General features: G+C 53.6%; 1 protein-coding gene across 1 annotated transcript in view; it reads right to left on the reverse strand.

The window, feature by feature from the left end:
• Window positions 1-20,698, reverse strand: part of SEMA5A (semaphorin 5A) — a 446,471-nt gene that overhangs the window by 134,257 nt on the left and 291,516 nt on the right. The window contains exons 7-8 of the mRNA XM_055132169.1: window positions 15,009-15,107; window positions 8,099-8,312 (exon numbers count right to left, since the gene is read on the reverse strand). Coding sequence (XP_054988144.1) covers window positions 8,099-8,312; window positions 15,009-15,107 — 313 coding nt within the window. The remainder of the gene's footprint in view (window positions 1-8,098; window positions 8,313-15,008; window positions 15,108-20,698) is intronic.

A 20,698-nucleotide genomic window follows, 5' to 3' on the forward strand; every position in this document is an offset into this window, starting at 1 on the left:
AGTATAAACTGAGGCTCCCATAGCCCTGCCATCGGACTACTCGCCAGGCTGTTTTGACTTGGGGCGCCCCAGACGGGAGAGGGCAAGAACCCTTCCCGCCCCAAGGAACCCAGCCCTGGTAGCCGACCTCCACTATCCAACCGCTGCCATGCTCCAGGACGCTTTCTGGACACATAAGACACTTCCTACCCATTTTCCATAATTACCACATCATATTTGATGGAGTTCAGACAGTAGGCAACAAGTCATATATATATATTGGAGAGCCTGGCAAGCTACCAAGAGTATCTCGCCCGCACGGGCAGAGTTTGGCAAGCTACCCGTGGTGTACTCGATATGCCAAAAACAGTAATGATAGGTCTCATTCCCCTGACCCTGAAAGAGCCTCCAATCGTTGGGAAAGATGAGTAAGGAGAGGCTGCTAAAAATCTCAGGGCTGGGAGGAATAGAGACATTACTGGTGCCCGCTCGAGTAAATCGACGAACAATGGGATGACAGTGATACAATGATAAGCTTAATAGAAATCAGAATGGAAAGAACGCTGAAACAACCACATAGTTTTAAAAACTGCAAGCTATTTTAAGGGAAGAAAGCGAAGTGAAGAGAAACGTTCTTGAGTCGTGACACAGTTACCAGAGGTTTCTGTCCCTCTACAGTGATCGTGCTGGTCAGTACCCAAATCATTTCCGTCTACAGTCCTAAAATTCACACTCTCTCATCACACATCTGGTTTTCCTTATTGCAGCTACATGAAAATACTCTGCTGGGGGTTCCAACCTAAATTTAATCTCATCCATGTAGCTATTAAGGCGGGGCAATTAAAATTAAATTAAGTAAAATAAAGTTGAAGAGCTACCAGTGGACTAAAGTTCTCTCATTCAGACTTCTGGGAGAAGAAAGGTAACCGAGAGGGACATGGAAGGAACGCATTGGTGTATGTGGTGGGAGAGCACATACATACTACATACCACATGGAGATGTATGTATATATATAGCTCAAGACTTCCACCTACTGGCTGTAGGAACTCAGTCACTTACAAAAGGGCATAGATTCTCCATTTCCTCTTTGTAGAGTGAATGCTGAGAACCATATCTTATCGCTGGGAATATCAAGGGCAATTATCAAAGGATATGTCAACACCTGATACCTAGCTATTAATCACCCAGATTACTGTAGATAAACATTTATCCAAAAGACAAATAGATTAATATGTAAATAATATTGTGTTAACGCGGCTATGTAAATAAATAGAAAGCGCATAATGCTACTATGTAAATAAATATAAAACAAATATAAACGATACCGGCAAACAACTCATCAGCATTTCTGTAAGCAAACCATAAGCCGGGCATTCCGTCAATCCCGCGAAGGGCTGCGCTTTGGACGACTGGGCCCAGCTGAGTGCAGGGACAGGGGCTCCAACGCCAGGCCGGGGATTCCTCCCCTCAGCTACGCACCCACGACAAGAGTTGTCTGGGCACTGGGCATCAGCATCAGCGACAGACGCGGGCCCACTCTGACGGCCACCAGGGACATGGCCACCAAGTGGGCAAGATGACGGGGAGGGCGACAGGGAGCAAGGGTGGGACTGAAGAACCTTCAGGAAGGGAGAGGTGAGGCGGGGAAGGGAGTGGGAAAGAGACCCCACAAGGCAGCAGGAGGGGAGCGACAGTAGGGCAGGAGTGGAAATGATAAGGCGGGTGGTCCGAGGGACACAGCCCGAACCCCAGGCAGAGAATGTGGGTCTCACCTGTCACTGGGGAGAGGAGAGGAGTTGAGAGACAAGGGACCCTTTATTTTTTTTTTTGCTTTTTGGGTCACACCCGGCGATGCTCAGGGGTTACTCCTGGCTCTACACTCAAGAATTACCCCTGGCGGGGCTCAGGGGACCATATGGGATGCCGGGAATCGAACCCCAGTTGGCCGCGTGCAAGGCAAATGCCCTCCCCACTGTGCTATCGCTCCAGCCTCAAGAGACAAGGGAGTCTTGATGAGCTCCTGGCGTGTGACGCTAGTGACCCGGGAAGGGCAACCTCCCATCACGGACAGCCACAGTCCGTGGATTCTCAGGTCTGGGCAGGAACGTGGGTGGAAACATCCCCACAGGCCCAGGAAGGTGCCTCCAGCAAAGGGATTCCGAGTGAAAAATCCTTAATGCCCTGGAGTGGCTGATTCTGGAGCAATTTGTTCCAGGGCCCTCGGAGAATCCCCTCCCCCACCCTCCGCCAGCTTGTACCCGGGCTCACCCTCCCTGAAAGCTCTCCCTCTTGTCAAGCCAGTGGAGCTGCATTTTTCTAGCCTTGGTGGCAGAGAAGCCAGAGGTCTGTAGGCTACACTGCACCCAGCTCCTGTGGCCGCTCCCAGTCCCCTGTGGGCTCAGCCCGGGCACCCAGTCCTGGCCTCGACCCGGGAGCACTTTACACGCAGGTCAGGCCAAACCCAGGAAACGTCTATGTCTGATTTTTCTTGTAATTATATCAGTTCGCCTTCTCTGAGAATTATTGAACTGGAAGAATCATAAATCGGTACTTTGGAATGTTTCTCTGGGATAGTACCTTGAATTCTAAGCTCTCCGGAGTACTCGAATGCCTACACAAAGACTAAAGACGACAAGAAAAACATGTTTAAGAGATGAAGGGATGGGCAAGGATGGGGTCACACCAAGTTAACTTTGCGGCGGCTTGGTCTTTGTCGCGGAGTCTCGGTCTCTGTCTCTGAGCTGAGTCTGGGTAACAGCAAAGATGAAAATGCAAAGACCCTGCAATCCAACCAGAAGCAGGGGATGAAGCCTGCCGGACTTCGAGGGAGGGGAAGTGAAACATATCATAAAACAACATGGAGATAAAATGATCAAAACCCAGAGAGCCAAGCATCCAGTAAACAGGATGCCAGGGAGATTTATGGTCTTAATTGGATGGTCAGTGCAAGGGAGAGGAAGCAGCACTAAGGGAGGGTGCTGGGGAAGAGAAACCGGGTCCCTAGGTACGGAAACAGCAGCACAGCAGGGTAGAAGGGGCTGCACCCTCACGGGCAGAGCTTCTGGTGGGGGGCGGTGCTGTTTGGATGTGGGTCTCTGCCTGATTCAATGAATTCACTTGGTATCTGTGGTCTCGCCAGCTACCAGGAAGCCTGGGAGAGGGGAAGAACAGCTTATCTCCCCGTCCCTTCTGGAACCACATATCCAAGGGACAAGTGGCTGGCGGGGAGGCTCAGAGCCCACAGCACCAGACGAAAGAGACTCTGCACCAGACCCAGAACAGGACACCACACGGTTTTCCAGCAGCACCCAAGAACCCCACCTCTTTGGACCCCCAAGCTGTCTGCACTTAAACAAGTACAGGGCATTCCATCTCCTTTTGCAAACCTTAAGCTACTGGGGAAGAAAAAAAAAAAAGCCTATTTCCCAAGAGGCCCATAGCCCTCCTCCACGGCTGCATGGCTATTAAAAAGTGATGATTCTAGACAGGTTCTGGATGTGGGTGTTTCCTTAGATGCCACCGAACAGGGACGCTGAGGTCCTGTAAGGGAGACACAGGCTAGTGCGTGATCCGCTTTCCAAGCTCAGCTCCCAGCGGAGTGAGGCTGGTCTGGGAGGTGGGATGCTTCTCCCTCCTCCTTGCTCATAGGGAAGACGAGGACAAGGCCAGGGGCCCGGGAGGGTTCCGAGAGGACCAGACGACAGTGTGCTGGTCTCACCCCTCTGAACTACCGCCACAGCTTGAGGCTCCCCCTCGCACCTTAATAATAACAAGAGGAAGCAGGGACCGTGCAAGGTGCACACACACCCGGATGGGAGACGGGGTGCTATTGACTCAGTGATTTCTGACCTAGGAAGATAATCAGGTTAGGCTTCCAGCACCACTGACAGAACACATCCGTCTCACGCCGGACTGGAAACCAGGCCAGTGGCTTCAGGAAAGGCTGCGTGGAGCGTGGGGATGTGCAGGAGAGCTCAGAGTGGGTGTCTCACAGCTCTCCCCACGGGGCTCAAATCCCAGCAAGTCTCAACTTCCCGAGTTCCGTGTGAACTCCTGGACCTCGTCTAGCTCTTGGACGCGCAGCGCTGAGGGGAGGGTGCCCCTCACACTGACACCCCTCTGGGGAGTCTCTCCTGACGCCTGGTTGATAAGACACCCAAGTCAGCGGCAGACGGTGCCGTCGTAGTTCGGGATTGGGCTTTGCTGAAATCCTCCTTGGCGAATCCTTCGTGAAACGGACCTCATTCCTGGGTCTCCGCTGCTGTTTCCCTTGGCCTGTGAGCTCCCCTCAAACTAGCGAATGTCCTGAGCTAGCAAATTCCAGCTGCCCGGGGTGGACCTTGCTCAGGAAAATCACACCTTGGAAGAAAGCATGTGCGGAGTCACCCCCAGATGTTCTACCGTCCCGAGGGCGCAGCCCCGCAGAGCAGCCCCGCCCAAACATCTGTGCATGGACCACCAGAAGCATCTGCTCCCAGGAAGACACTCGGCCCCGTCAAGCACCTGTCTGCACCAGAAGCAGAAGCAATTTCTCTGAGAGTTAAGCACGGAGGGGATTTTCTTCCTCCAAGTAAATTATCTTTAATCATTAGGAGGTTAATCATTGTATTTTAAAGACCTCAAAGAGTCTATTTAACGCTTGGGTTACATCGTTAGAGTATCGCAAACCGGGAGGAGATAAGATTTGACAAAAAGTTTTCTTAACTAGAAACATAGCAGCTCATAAGAACGGCATGAGGAAAGAACGCCTGTGGGTGCTTCCCTGCGCTCTTGGCAGGAGGGTGCTGGGGAAGGGGTCCCTGCAGTGACCCTGTAGGAAGGCGACTATCCGACAGAGGACAAGAGGCAGGCCACAGAGGGCTAACTCGAGTGTCCACACAGGATCTGTGCTGAGTTACGAGACTTGTTGATGGACTCATTTTCCCTCATTCCCCCTCAGGATTTATTTCGTGTGCAGCCTCAAACTCCGTCTGAACGCCATTAATCTGGACATGGCACTTTCCGGCTCCTCACGGGCCTCTTGTTTTCCCAATGTGATCACCAATTTCTTGCATGGACGTTTTTACAGCATCTGTATTTTAAGCATCACCCATTAAACATTGATTGCTCTGCCTTACAGTAATCATTTAATAAGGGTTATTAACGATTAATATTTGAATGCACTGAGGCTGTGAAGGTATTTCTCTCAACACACACATTTATTTTAAGAGCAATCCCGGTGCAGGAGAAAAGTCCAATTTGGAAACAGATACTCATTACCTCGCCAATAAGCCCTTGTTTCCGACTCCTCTAGGAAACTGTCCAGCCGAGGGTACTGCCCTTTGTACTGGCTGAGTAAGCAATGGATAAAAATAGGGCCCCAGGAGAGGGCAAAGGGAAGTTCTATTTTCTTTTCTATTTTTTTGCTTTTTGGGTCACCCCGGCGATGCACAGGGGTTCCTCCTGGCTCTGCACTCAGGAATCACTCCTGGCGGTGCTCAGAGGATCATAAGGGATGCTGGGAATCGAATCAGGGTTGGCCGCGTGCAAGGCAAACGCCCTACCCGCTGTGCTATTGCTCCAGCCCCCATCTGTTTTGGTTTTTCAAATGTTAGAAGCCGAATAAAATTACAAGCACACAAATCTTTGGCTTTGTGATGCTGGATACTGGCAATACATAATCCCTTGTCCTGCTGCCTCATTCATCATCGCTCCACGATTTCTGAGAAAATGTGTTTCAGCCTTACCCGCAGACGGGTCTTTCTGCGCTTTTGACCCTGTAGGACACACCCGGGGCACCTTGAGGGCCCCACAGGATGTCTGCCCTGCAGGAGATGCTACACTAGCGGAGGAAGCAACCCAAAGGCCACACGACTGATGAGTGACCGCCTAAGATATGGTCCACACACAATGAAACGCTTCAGCGCGGAGAGGAGGGGGGCGGGTCCTCACCTCTGGCGACAACTCACATGTAGCTGCCATGTTACGTGAACTGAGTTGAGGGAGAAAGAACAAAAGCCAGATGATCTCACATGCATCAGGGGACGAAATAAAAAAATCAAGGGAATGGATAGTGTCCACTGATGACGACGAGCCCTTGAACTCTACAGAACAGAGGTCACTATGTGGATGGGGGCAGGGAGGGGAAGCTGGGCAGTGGTGGTGTGGTACGGGGCTGCGCTGGGGGGTCTCCGGCACTCTTGTGGATGTGAAGATACAGGTGTTTGTAAACCACACACACCCATGGCCCCTCAAAGACAACAGCAGATAGAAATACGCAAACGCACAGATCAAAGGAGGGGGGAGCGGGCACAGTGAGAGAGGAGGAGCGTCCTGCGGATTCCAAGGAGGAACAGGCCCAGGCAAGGAGGCTGCATGGTGGGACACACACCTCCTGAGGTTACTTGGAAGCTTACCCTCCGGAGAGCCCCGAGCTCCTCTGGCGGGCACGAGGGGGTGGGGGCTTCTGGGCGCGGTTGCTGAGGGGACGTGGTGGAGGCCAGTCGCTGAAGCAACTGGGAGGCTGGCACAGGCGTCGGTGAGGCCTGGGAACTGGAGACTGCGGTGGGATCCAGTCCGCAGAAGTGGGTTCATTTGTCCTGCTGCGCGGGGGCTCAGTCTCTCTGTCTCTGTTTCTGTCTCTGTCTCTGTCTCTGTCTCTCCCTCTCTCTCTCTCCCTCTCTCTCTCTCTCTCTCTCTCTCTCTCTCACACACACACACACACACACACACACACACACACACACACACACACACACAGAGCAACGTATCCCACTACCTGAGCACCGGGCCCTTTGGGGTCCCCTGTGAACGCACAGGAAGTGACGCAGGCCTAGAAGGTACCGGCAGTCACAGTCTGGGCCATCTCTGCTGACAGGGGCAGGGCCCACAGAAATAAGTGTGTGTCGGCGTTGTGGAAGCAGATCCTCACCGAGACCCACACCCGTGGCTTCCTCACAAACTCACAGGGCCGGGCGGGCCCTCCTGTCTGACGCTGCCCAGGATTGAAGGTAGCAAAATGCAGAGCCGGGGGTCCCGCTCTTAAGGGGGCTCTGAGAGCTGCCGCCCTCCACAGACTGCTGCCCTCTAGTTTCCACACCCTCTCATGGTCCCAGCAGGTTATCTGTAGACGTCGCCCTGCCGTGCACAAGTCGGGCCCTTCCTCAGACTAGAAGGAACAAGGCGCATTCTAGAGCAATCCATCCGCTGGCAGGTCCAGCAGGCGCCGGGAAGAGCGGAGCAGCCGCCCCTTCCATCCTCCTCACATCTTCATTTGTAAGCACCTGCTGACTGAACGCATGCTGGATGGCGGCCAGACCCTGTGGAAAGCCTGGGTGAGCGAGAATGACATCTGAGGAGGAACCGGCTTCCTAGAGAGAGACAGGGGTCAAGAACCCAATAAACACAAACTGAGGAGAAACTGACTTCTCAGACAGAGATGGGGGTCAAGAACCCAATAACCACAGTCTACGGAGGAACTGGCCTCTACCATCTGGGAAGGAACTGGCTTCCTAGAGAGATGGGGATCGAGAACCCAATAAACACAATCTGAGGAGGAACTGGCTTCCTAGAGAGATGGGGATCGAGACCCCGATAAATACCGTCTGAGGAGGAACTGGCTACCTAGATAGAGAGATGGGAATCAAGAATCCAAGACACACAATCTGAGGAGGGACCTGCTTATACAATCTGAGAAGGAATTAGCTTCCTAGAGAGAGAGATGGGGGTAAGTACCATCTGAGGAGGCACTGGCTTCAGAGACTGAGAGATGGGGATCGAGAACCCAATAAGCATCATCTGAGGGGGAAGCTGCTTCCCAGAGAGAGGTGGAGACGAAGAACACAGGTGCCAGAGACTGAGTCCGGTAAGCAGTGTGTTGGCCTTGCACGAGGCTGACCCAGGTTTGATCCCTGCTACACCGCATGGCCCCATGAGCCCACCAGGAGTGATTCTGAGCACAGAGTCAGGAGTTTGTCCTGAGCATCACTAATTTGGCAATGACAATGCCTTTCTAGAGACCAAAAATGCATTTCCACCACGCTTGAAAATGAAGACCTTGTTTTCCTCTAGAACCCGGGTCAGTGTGACTTTTGACGGTCGGGTAAGTAGGTGATGGCGGGCCGGGGCCGGAGCACTCACCATTGAGCCACTTGGAGTTGTACTGGGCCGTGCGGAGCGGGGGCAGGACGCCCAGGCTCCGGTAGATGGCGGGGTCTCGGCCTGGGAAGTCCATGACGGTGGCAGCGTAGAGCTCGCCGCCGGCCGTGAGCAGGGCCGTGGAATTGTGCTGCGGGCTGTAGGGGCAGCGCGCCGTGCCGCTGATCTGGTCGTGGATCTCCGTCAGGTTGCTCAGCTAGGGGCGAGCACAGGAGAGAGAGTCAGTTACTGTGATGAAGGAGCTGGTGGGCGGAGTCTCCCTGGCCTCACAACAGAGTGCGCGGAGCCAACCCCGTGGGCTCGGGAGAAGACAGGACGCTGGCCGTGGCTGGAGCGGCCACCCCCCCACCCCCTCAGCCACCCTCTTCCCCCACCTGAGGTGACTGCGTCCCCCCGGGAGGTGAAGCCAGGCTACTGCTGGGCCTTCTATCTAGGATGCATGGGTGTGGCGGATTTTCCCCTTTAATAAAGGCAGCAGCTTCAATATTTATGGGCACACACGGGAAGGAGGAATAATGCACAATTTTGTCAACAGGAGCGAATCAAAACCTGATGAAGAGGGGCTGGAGCCATAGCACAGCGGGGAGGGCGTTTGCTTGCACACGGCCGACCCAGGTTCGATTCCCAGCATCCCATAAGGTCCTCTGAGCACTGCCAGGGGTGATTCCTGAGTACAGAGCTGGGAGTAACCCCTGAGCATTGCCAGGTGTGACCCAAAAAAAGCAAAAAAAAATAAAAATTAAAATAAAAAATAAAACCTGATGAAGAGTTTAAAACATGTCCCCAGGTAGCGGTGCAGTGGGGGCAAGCACGGGAGGGACAAGAGTTCCCAAGCTTTGCCCGGCTGCTCCAGAGGGAAGAGGCGCGGTGGGCTTTGGGGGGTGACACCAGCTTCTCAAAGGATGAGCTCCCACCCTTCTGGCTGTGTGAGGACAGCCCTTTGGGGGGGGGTGAGGACCTTCCTCTCTGTCCTTGGCTCTGACCTGAGGGGCCCAGCGCGGGGGGAAGCAAGGGTCCCACTAGAGCACCCGACGGAGATCACACCAGGGCCCGGGGCCGGAGACTCCCTCTCTGACTGTCTCAAACTCATGTGGAAATGGGTGCCCGTGATGCCCACTGTCTGGAGACAATGTGAGGGTGTAAGAGTGGGGTCCCCTAAGTGCTTACTGCTGGGTGGTCCCAGCAGCTGCGGGTAGAAGGACCCTAAGATCTGCCTGTGAGCACCTGAGGCTCATGAAACCACTCAGAGATTTTTCCATCTTGTTAGCTGCTATCTGGGAACGCCCTGCACTGAAGCCCCGACTCCCACCTTCCATCCCGCCCCTGCCCTCAGAGATCTGCCCTCGGCGATGCCCTGCGCCACACCGGGCACAGCTTCACTGGCCCCATTAGGGACCCACCAGTCTCTCCGGGGAGCGCCCTCTCCTCTTCCCAGTCCCCCGATCAGCCCGACTCCTCTGGGTCTCTGCTGCTTCCTCCCCACAAACCTGCCCCCGGACCTTTCCTTCTTCTTGGCGCCAAAACCCGGGCACGAGGGCGCGGGGGCCGGGACAATCCTCTTCCCGGACCCAGGTTTAAAGCAGGGGGAGTGGGCAGCGGCAGCTCATGCCGGGCTAGTTCTGCATGCTCCCTGAGCTCTCAGATCGGAGGCGAGCGGCCACTGGCCGGCCCCGTGACCTCCTTCTGACCCTGTGATGTCCGGGACAGTCTTGACCTCCGTCCTATCCTTCCTGGCACCTCGTACCCACCATACTTTGGCCTTAGCAGGTCCCACTGATGCCCAGAGGTTTCCTTTGGCCCTTGTCATTGTGTCCAGGCACCTTGTGGCCATGAAAAAGGCCCAGAACCGTTCACTCTGAGTCTGAGCAACGCGAGCTCACGCTTGGTCACCTCTGCAGGGAGTTGAGAACCGGCCCAAACACTGGCCCTTCTGACTGTCAGGGCTGTGGCAGCGTCCGGAGACGCCCCCTCTAACTGCCTGGCCCCCCAAGGGGCCATCTGTACACTGTGCAAACAGCTCTCGTGCCCGGATTTTACGAAGATTATTGAGAACCGAAATTCCAAAATAGGCCCTTCTTACCCCCTTGGGCTGCCTTGTGGCCTCCCTAACCCCCAGCTGGGTCCTGGACAGTGGCCCTGAGCTCCTCATCCACGGCTACAACCTCTTTGGCCTCAATACCCACGCTCATGCAAGGAGGGGGCGCGCGCGGGCCCCAAACGGGTCTCGTAACAATTCCATGGCAGTGAGGCTGAAGGCACGGTGCCTGAGCACTGAGAAACCCACGGAAATGCCCGAAGCTCAGGCTGCCGTGCTCGGGCGCCCCTGCCCCTCTCTCCTCAAACCCGTCACCTTCCTGAGTTCTCCACGCTCGCAGCACCCCTCAGACTCCTCCTGACACCCCGCTGGCCACCCCCCACCCCCATGACTTGGCCCTCCTGGCCCTGTTCTCTCCTCCTCTCCCCGCTGCCTCTCCAGCACCCACCCACCCTCTCCTCCCAACACTTTCCCGAAGCCGCCCCCACCTGCCCAGGGGCTCCACCACTGAACACAGGCACAGCCTCACGGGGCACGGCCCGCGTAACCAGGGTCTGGTTTCGGGCACGTGGGCAACAGCCCATGCAGGTTAATCGTGGTAAGCTGAGAGAACGACTCAGCGAGCGCCGTGAGGAAAATCCAGCAGCCTCCTTTGAGTCGCCTTCAGACGTATCCGAGGCTCGAACCTGAGACCCCAGCAGGGGCGACCGAACTTGCCACTCACTTTCTCTCAGTCATTAGAAGGAAGCTCAAGAATGCCACACACGGCCCTCTGACCCCTGTTTGAGACACGGCCTTTACGGTTTTTAGTAAGTTGGATGGACAGGGTGAGGCAGAGTGAGAGGCCTGCGGTTGCCAGAAGGCAGCGTCACAGGCAGCCCTACCAGCACATTATCTCAGTCTCCGCAGGGTTCAGGACAAGGGAAACTGAGTCTGCTCCAGATGAGGAAAGGAGGGACGCTGGATCAGAGCTGGCCCTACTCCACATCCTCCCGGCCATGCCCCGACTGTGGACAACTGGGTCACTGCGGGGGCGGGGGCGGGGGGGGGGGGCGCACGCCCCTCAGCACCTTGCCGGTGTCGGGACAGTCCGTCCCGCCCTGTCCTGGTTCCAGCAATACTAGACTTGATGGCAGAAGACTGAGGTGGCCCAGGCCCAGGACCCAGGACTGTCCAGCCCACCACCCCTGCCCCGCGAAAACCTGCCCTTTTTGCTGATGTGATTCTGCGTCGGGTTGGCAGAAACATCCCTAAGCCCTATTCTGAAAGGATGAATGCAGAACTTTAACCTACGGGGTTTTGAAATAAAACTTTCCTTCCTAGCCCTCCAGCAGCACTAAGGCAGCTGCTCCCTCCGTCTGATATTTTAATGAGAAATTAGGCTGCTTTACAAATAGTCGTTTCAGGGAACAAAGCTCCATTTATCACTCCTGATGGAAAGAGGACCGGCCTTGAAAATGTATTGCCTGCTTCTGATCACAGATGGGGGAGGAAAAGAGACGCTTAGACCTTCGCCACAGCTGCGGAGAGAGGCTTTGATTTTGGTAGTTTCTAAAAATGGGGAGTTGACAAAATCTGTGGTAAATAACTGTAACCAGGCTTTTTTCAGATTATACTACTAGTTAGTCTCACCACTGCAAGGACGCATATGCTCCTGGTGACTACCACAGGCCATTCTTGTCTCCAGATCTCAAGTTTAGTACTGACCTGAAGAGAGCTTTATCCACAGTGTGAGTCTCTTGCCTATTTCACGACAATATATGTTTTCTAAACCTGTAATATTTCCGTGTTTTTTCAGTGTTTTAGGGATACAACTTTTAAAGACAAGTATGTTATGACTAATTCATATGTGAAACAAGCTTTCTTGCCAAGAATGGCACGTGTTATGAACTCTTTACTTCGGAAACCCTTTGAATATCTATAGAACTGACGTAGTGTTTTTACTCAGAGAGATCTATGACAACACTGTAATAACAAGTACTGCAGAGCACAATTTGCCCATCCTAAAGGAGACAGTGATTAGCAACTTGTTTCCAAATTTCTTCAAAATCAAGCTGTACTAAGTTCAGTGGGATAAGGAAGTTAATCCTGTAAGATGTGTCTATGAGGAGGGAGCGAAGATGTGTATTTTAAGAAAGATAATGGATAGAGATATCATCAGTGGGAAAAGATATAAATCCTATTAAAGTGAAACTGGTTTTGACAGGACAGAATGAAAGAAAGCAAAGGGATGTGAAGAAGGTTTGAGGATTGTGTTTTTAAAAAAGAAACAGATCAAACTGGGCTGTTATAAGTAGATCTTTAAATTATATCTGCAGAATTGTTCCGATACTTTTCTTTTTGGTGAGATTTATGGAAGAAGGTATGAGACAATGGTCCAGACTCAAATTACAGTGCTCTTAGATAACTGGACACTTAAAAAAAAAGGTTACAGGAAATAAAGCTTTTCAACATGCGACTAAATGAATTCAACACGATGTTGTGAAACTGTATGCTCTACCCATACAGATCTTAACACTTCTTCTGACCAGGATGCACAACAAATGGTCATACTGCATCTCGCTGAGAGGAAAGTGAAATATTTGCTTTTCTCTCCTCTTGGCACCTGCAGTACATTTTTGATGCTTTGTGGCACCAGGTTGGTGTGCATAAATCTAGACAGGAAATCCTTCTCTCTGCAGTAGGGTCTATCCCTCACACATAGACGGGGAACTCCAGAGCCAGATACGGAACCCCAAAGCCCTCTCGCAGGGCAGGAGTCAAAGGGATTGGTTGAAGTGACAGGAACAGGTCTAGTAACTACAAGGACCATCACAAGCCCCCAACACACCTCAGGGAGGCCCTAGAGACAGGGAGGCTGGAAATGGTCTCTGCTGAGGAAAATGAGGAATCTGCAGATCTGCAGACTGACCACAGCCTCGGCCCTGCACTCAGCGTGGAGAAAAACCAGAAACCGAGATCTCTCCCCATCCTGGGAGGAACAGGATGGGCGCTGCCCGCCAGAACACTCCCACAGAAGGGGAGAGGCCCGAGGCCACCTCCAGTTCACCCTGCTCACCTGATCCTCACTTCTTCACCAAGGCCACGCCTGGGTAACCCTGATGTGACAGGTAAAATATTAATACTGCTATTGGTCTGTCCTTGGCCAATCCCCCGCACCTCTCAGCAAATAACAGGGCACCCCAAAAGGAGAGTTCTCCAGGACTGCTGTATTTATGCGAAGGAACATGCTGTGAAGCCATTTGGCAAATTTAAAGTGAAGGTGGACAGAAAACTATGACTAGGAACTTGCCCTCGGTAAAAATTAGATTCTAGTTTTGCAGAGCGATTGAATAAATGCATTCCAAGGGGCTTGATTGAAAGTGAGTTTGGCGGGCCTGACACTCCTAGGACCGATGAGCCATTTTGCAATTTCCGTGGGCTGGGCCATTAATTTGAATAATGGTCACTTTCTTCTCAGCCATGTCTCCTTCAGGCCATCCAGTCACGCATCCAGGAAACATCCCTGACCACCTTTAACCAGCTGGCCTTCAACCAGACACCTGACCGCCCCCGGCTGCTCTGCTGATGCCATTCTGTGACCTTTTCCCTTCCACATGTCACCCCCCAACAGGAAGTGGCTTGTTGCTGCCCCCCCACACCCCTCAGCAATAAGTAGCTTGAGGCTGCCTCCTCCCCACTCCTGTTACAAAGGAAAGGCCTGAGTACTGGGCGGGCCAGGGGTCTCCGGGTCGAAGGGACCCAAAACCTGCTGGTGACACCTGAAACCACTCAGAGATTTTTTTCCATCCCAGACGCTCCTATCTGGAAACTCTCTGCACAGAAGCTCTGACTCGCTCCTTCCATCCCAGCCCATTCCCAGGTGATACCCACCCCCCATCCCCACCGACACGGGGCGCGACTTCACTGGCCTCCTCAGGGACCCTGGGAAGCACGGTTCCCAGGTTCTCCTCCTGTGAAATTTAAAATTTCACAGCGTGTTCCTTCTCACGGTTCTCCTCACCCAGAAGCACGGTTTCCTCCTTCCAATATCCCCACTCAGCCCGACTCCTCTGGGTCTCGGCTTCTTCCTGTCTGCAAACCTGCTCCCAGACCTCTCGGGAGACGGTGCCTGAGCTCTCCGGGGGCTTCGTTTCTGCCCCCCTCCCCATATTTCCAGTACTTGAATGTTAATTTGAAAATGAGGAGTAAAGTCAGTTGATAGATTCAGGCACTGAGAGACGGTGTGCAAGAAGAAAGTTAACATAATGCTGTTTCTTTTCTGCCCGTCCCCCCAGAGAAGATCAAATGAATATTCGGAATCAGAAAGGTGGCACGTGAGCTCTGGTAACGCTGCTCTTCTCCTGGAGTAAGACGAGGGTGTTGAACATCCCATTGTCAATGAAAAGTGAGAGCACACGGGCACCCTGCAACTGGGCTGGCCCACGGCAAAACTCCTTGTCTGAGGGCAGACTTTATGATGCTTCTGATTCTATTTGTAAATTGTATTTTCTCCATCAAAATGGTGATTTTCAGCCACTGTAATGCCCATCTCTATAGTTTAGCAGAATAAGAATTAAAAATAAATGACTAGGGTCAGGATCACCATTATTGTGAAGAGCGTGGCAGAAATATTTCCGTGACACATTTAAATTCAATTGCATAAATTCTAATTATTTCCAATTGATTACATACTTGGCAGTTCTGATTATCCATAAGCCAATGAAATAGTTATTCAGTTTGACAGGAGGGGGTTTTAAAATCCTAGTTAGGAAGCACTCCTCCTCGGAGACTGGAATGACTTTGAAAACTCAAGTTCTCCTAGAAGGCCTGAGCTTCTCTGCGGCCGGCACGCGAGGGGCTTGGCGGGTGACATACCGTTCGGTTGGTGCAGACAGGCGTGAACGCGTTGGTCCCGCAGGTGAACAGTCGGTCACCGCCCACCAGCAGCACCCGGATGTAGTTCTGACATTCCTCCTAGAAAAGAAATCACCAGAAAGGTGTCAACAAGGTCCAAGCACCAGAGGGTTGGGGATGAGGAATACATTCAGTATTACCTAATCAATTAAATGTCAGCTGGCAATGGAAATTGACCTAAAACTATAGTAATCTGGCTCTCTCTCCACACATACTAGCCTAGTAGCAGGTATTTAGGCAAGCATCTTTTCTGCAGAGGTGGTGGTGGGGGTATGGGGAAAGGGAATTTTGGGTCAAACCCAGTGGTGCTCAGGGGTCATTTCTGGTTCTGTGTTCTCAGTAGTGACCCCTGAGGGTACTTGATGGACCATGTGTGATGTCACGGATTTGAGCCAGAATCAGCCACACGCAAAAGAAGAGCCTTAGCCCTCAGGCCTTAGAACCTGAGGCATGTACTACTATGCTGCAGATTAGAACATTTAGTAGGATAAATATCTGTCCAAGGCATGTGTTTTCGCTGTTGATATGACTTCCTTCGGAGATGCTTGTGATAATGGCACAAATCCTAGACTGCATTTGACACGCACTCTATACCATAAGGAAAGGAACGTATAGACTGTTTGTGAAAGGGCATCTCAGAAAATTTCCAGGGACTTCGAATAAACGTTACAAAGAAAAGAGTCATTATGGGAAACTCCGTCTACAAACTGGAGCATGTTTCACATAAAGGTCTCACATAGTATCACGTATACAGCAGGCATCAATAACCATCTGCATCCTCTGACAGACAAATGAAAATACAGCCAATAAGGACGGGATCTCGGGAGCTTGTGAGAGGGAAGTCCTTGCTGAAACAGGACAAAAAATGTGTTGTTTTGTTTTGTTTTTGCTGCAAAAGCTTCGATCGACAATTGTGGTCACAGCAGTGCACGGGCCCCTTTCTCTCAGCAGCAGTTACTGATGAGGTTCTCTGGTTGGCACGGGGGAGAGATCCCGATAGAGGCCCTGAGCAAGAAACTAAGGGACAAAAACAGGGCCGGGTGGTTACCAGGTAGTTGTTTAAGAAAACAAGAGGCAGGGAGAGGGGAAGACTTTTGGAGAAAGTGAAATTCAAAAGGAATTTTTTTTTTTCTTTTTGGGTCACACCCGGCGATGCACAGGGGTCACTCCTGGCTCTGCACTCAGGAATTACCCCTGGCTGAGCTCAGGAGACCATATGGGATGCTGGGAATCGAACCTGGGTCGGCCGCATGCAAGGCAAACGCCCTACCCGCTGTGCTATCACTCCAGCCCCTCAAAAGGAATTTTAAGAAGAGGATTTAGTAAGCCTTCTCGGAGGAGGTGCCACCTGGTCCCTCCAGGAAGTACTTCAGCAAAAGAGAAAAACTTCCAAGCCAGGGGAAGGGCCTGGACGAGGACTCTGAGCTGGAGAAAGCAGGTGATTTCACTCGGCACAGGAGAGGAACTAGCAGCGGAGGAGCCACAAAGAAGTCCCATCTGCAGGTGAGTGAGCCGGTCTGAAGCTGTGTGCAAACTATGACACACGTTTACGTTTGTCGTGCATGCAGTGTTCTGTCTGTCGCTGGGGGACCAGCTGGGAATGGAGGAAGGAGCTTGAGAGAGAGACAGAGATGACCCCGAAACCCAGCCCCCTCCCACTTCCCGGCTGCTCCGGTGGCAGGATGGAAAGAAAGCAGGGACAGAGCAGGTCAACGGGGTGAGTGACTGACGGACAGCCCTACAGGACGATGACGGCACCAGGCGAGAGTGGCCACCCCACAGGGCCCCAGCCAGGAAGATCTGGACCCTGCGAAGCAACAATGCTCTCTTCCCTTCAGCCACCCTCCAGGCCCCAGGACTTTGCCTAACTCAGTCCCTGGAAGGCAGAAGGGCTGAGATCTCTGAAATCATTCTCAGAGGAAGTGCGACAAACAGCAAGGGTAGAACACTGTCCAAATGCTCTTCCTAGCGCTAATCACAGCGCACGGACACTGGCTGCTACACTGAAGACAGCCGGACTGTGGAAAACCAGGACAGGACGCGGCATCTAAGCAAGCCCTCAGAAGAACGGCAAACTCAGCACAGACAGGAGACGCAGAGCGGGTCACTGAGGAAAGGAACCAGACGGGGAGGCTTGTCTGGCTCGGCTCTGCTGTGTGTCTGCAGCCAGGCAAAGGGCAGAAGAGTTCTCAAGAGAAAGAACAAAACAAGACTTGGAAGGACAACCACAATGGCCTTTCCAGAATCAGGGAGCACAGGGCAGGCGGGGCGGGGGGTGATGGCATGCCCAGTGCAGGGGCAGAGGCACAGAGCTGGCACGTCTGGACCCCCAGGGCCACCCTGGGGAGCTCGGGGTAGAGAGGGCTGGAGCCCGAGTAGGGAGAGGAGACAGGACACAGAGCGCTCTGCAGCAGGTGAGGAGGGGGCAAGAGACACACACATCAAGAGACCAGCATGGGGTGGGAGGGAGCGAGAGGGTCGAAGACCCGGGGACAGTGGCCTGGGCCAAGTTCTTGCAGGAGAAGCACCTGCCGGGCAGAGAGGAGGGCCGCAGGGCCAGGAAGGCCTGTGGGCCAGGGCGGGAGGGGCCACCAAGATAGGAACCTAAAGGAGAGAATGAGAGAACAGGCCGGGGCCAGAGAACACGGAGACAGATGGGAGACCCAGAGTTCAGGCCCGGGCACCGCGGCCAGTCCCGGGTCCTCATCATCCCCCCCTGCCCACTGTGCACTGCATGGAGACGGAGAAGAAAGGACGTCAGTGAACCCAGGGTGCTGGAGTGGGGCTGGGAGCCCGGGCAAACCACCTGGCAATTTAGGAAATGAAGGTGACAAAAGGCGGTCAGGAGACCTGGGATGCCTGTCCAATGGCGAGGGCCAGGCGGGGCGGGGAGGGGGCTGTGCTCTCTGAAGAGCGTCCCCTACCCACCCCCTGAGAAGCAAGGAGTGGCGTCGGGGAGGCTGGGCTGTGTCCAACGAGACAGGGTCGAGCTGCCCTAGAAGTGTGGAACCTAGATGGCAGCTCAACTGACCTCTGGGCGCAAGGCCTGGGCTGGGGAGTGGGGGACTCTCCTGACGCCAAAAAGGGCTCCCGCTCTGGCAACCACACGAAGGTGTGTGTGTGTGTGTGTGTGTGTGTGTGTGTGTGTGTGCGTGTGCGCGCACATGTGTGTATATGTGCGTGCATGTGTGCACATGCATGTGTGCACGTGTGTTATGTGTGTGCGTGCATGTGTGTGCACATGTGTATTGTGCATATGTGTGCATGAGTGTGCATACATATGTATGCACATGTACATGCGCATGCATGCGTGAGTGTGCATATGTCTGTATGTGGGTGCATGTGTATCCACGTGTATCCACGCACGTGGATATATATGTACATGTGTGCATATGTGTGCACATATGTATACGCATATTGTGGGTGAATGTATGTGTGTGTATGTGTCTGTACATTTCACTGTCAAGAACTGAAGGAACTGGACCGAAGAGAGCGTCCGGGAGTTAAGACACTTACCTTCCTTGGGGCCACGTCGGGTTTGATCCCCGGCACCATGTAAAGCCCCTGGTCCCTGCCAGGAGCAGTCCCCGAGCACAGCCCACACTGCCGTCCTCCCCCAGAAAGACCTGAGGCATTTCTGCTGGGGGACCCTGCCCTCTGCCCCCCTGGCTGCCTCCCGCCCAGCCTCGGGGCACCCCAGGGGGCCTCTGGAAGCCCTTTGCCTCGCTAAGACGCGCCCACCAGCGCAGCCATCCCGCGGGAGACAGGTTGTGTCATCTCCTGACACCCTGGGACATCCCTGCTTCACCGGCAGGATGCTACCCACTCCAGGACCAGAAGCACAGCAAGGGCAGGAGGACAAAGCCCTGGGTTCTAACTGCGACTGACCCACCATCAAGCAAAAGCATCCTAAGAATCCCGTGTCAGAAGCGCCGGCTGAGATGGCGGAGGGAGGGGAAGGAGCGAGCGTCGGCGAGGAGACGCCGAACACTGCGGCTCTGTCGGCTGCCCACGGGTCGTGGCGGGAAGGCGTCTGGAGGAGCTATCCTCACCCCAGGCGACAAGGAACTCTTGTTAGGACACAAGACAATGAACCATCTATGTCTGCAATAATATTTGTTTAAGGGGCATCTCGTTCTCAAACAAGAGGCCAGTCCCAAACACAACCCAACACAACCTAACACCAGTTTCCCTTAGGTATGGACAGCTCTATCATCGTGAGAGTAACCACAGCACAGCCAGTGTCTCGGCCACCTTGCTGCAGGCTGAGAGGGCACTGGGTGAAGAAGCCTGCACTCAAGCTCCCGGGTACGCCCTGTGTGTGCCCCCGCGCTCCCCCCGGGACGACCTTGCTGGGGGACCTGGCCCTGCCTCTGAACGGGCGACACGAGAGACAGCGCTTGTGAGTCCAGCTCTCCTGGGCACTGCAGACCGAGCGCCTGGTCACAGCAGCCGGGGACTGTCCTCCCAGGGAAAGGAGTGGGCGCAGACAGCCCCACCCGCAGGCCGAGCCCTTCACCCCCTCTTCAGATTCTTGGCTCATTCGGGTGCCCAGAAACGCCCTGCGCGGGGGTGCCCGGTCTGCTCTTTTCAGGCCGGGGAGAAGGCTGGCATTTTTCTCATTTTTGAGATGTCCCATGTGGCCTTACTCTGGCCCTCTGGAGAAGGGAACCTGTTGTCTGCTGCGTTCCGGCGTCCCACCACAAGGAGGAAGTGGCTCTCTCCCCATCTCTCAATTTGTGCCTACTGAGAAAAATGATCTGAATTCCGTCCCCCGCGCCGGGGCCCTGTTTATAGATTTAACCCATCGGAGCGGAGAAGGTGGGGGTCTTGTTAGGGATTTCAGGGTCTGGGCCCAGTCCCCAAGCTTTTTATATCCCAGGAGCTAGACGGGGTTCCGTCATGGTGGGTGGGATGGGGTGAGTACAGGGGAATTGAGGTACCACTTCATAAAAGGAACAGATGCAAGGCACAGAGGAACAGACATAAGGCAAAGCGGGAGTGAGGAAGGCCAGAAGACCCGATGTCCCTCTGCTCTGGTCACCCACGGCCCAGCCCCGCAGTGCTGCTGCTGAGATGGGCAGTTTTCAAGCACCCAGGAAGGTCGGCTGGGTAACAGCTCTTGCAAACCACTGGCCAGGAGAGGCACTTGTGCAAAGCAATCATCACCTGAGTGCACCAGCCCATACATGCCCTTCTGTCCCCAAACCCACTTATGTATCAACCAGGCCCAGATGGGGCCACACCACGTGTAACCTCATCCAACACTCGGTGAGTTTATCAGAAAAGAATGCGCCATTCTTTCTCTCAGAGGATCGAGTCTGGGCAACCGCCTGCATTTGTATCACATCATTTTCTGACAAAATTCCATCAGCAAATGGGCTTTGAGTCAGTGTTCATGGCTGAGCCTTTGCCACTGTTCTCAACCCACAGAAGCTGACACAGGGAACTGAGAGAGAGAGCTTGATATGATCATACGAGCTTCTCTCTTCTTGTCTGTCCAGGAAACTGAGATCAGGTGTAGTAAGGACTGGTTCCCTCTGTGAGTTGATGATGTATTATCGCAGAGCATGAAAGAAGGGCTTCATCAATGCGTTCTCAGAGTTTTACCTGCTGAATTTCTAGTTTTCAAATAACCTACCGGTACCATT

Source organism: Sorex araneus, chromosome 1 (assembly GCF_027595985.1).
Source record: "Sorex araneus isolate mSorAra2 chromosome 1, mSorAra2.pri, whole genome shotgun sequence".
NCBI classification, from domain to species: Eukaryota; Metazoa; Chordata; class Mammalia; order Eulipotyphla; family Soricidae; genus Sorex; species Sorex araneus.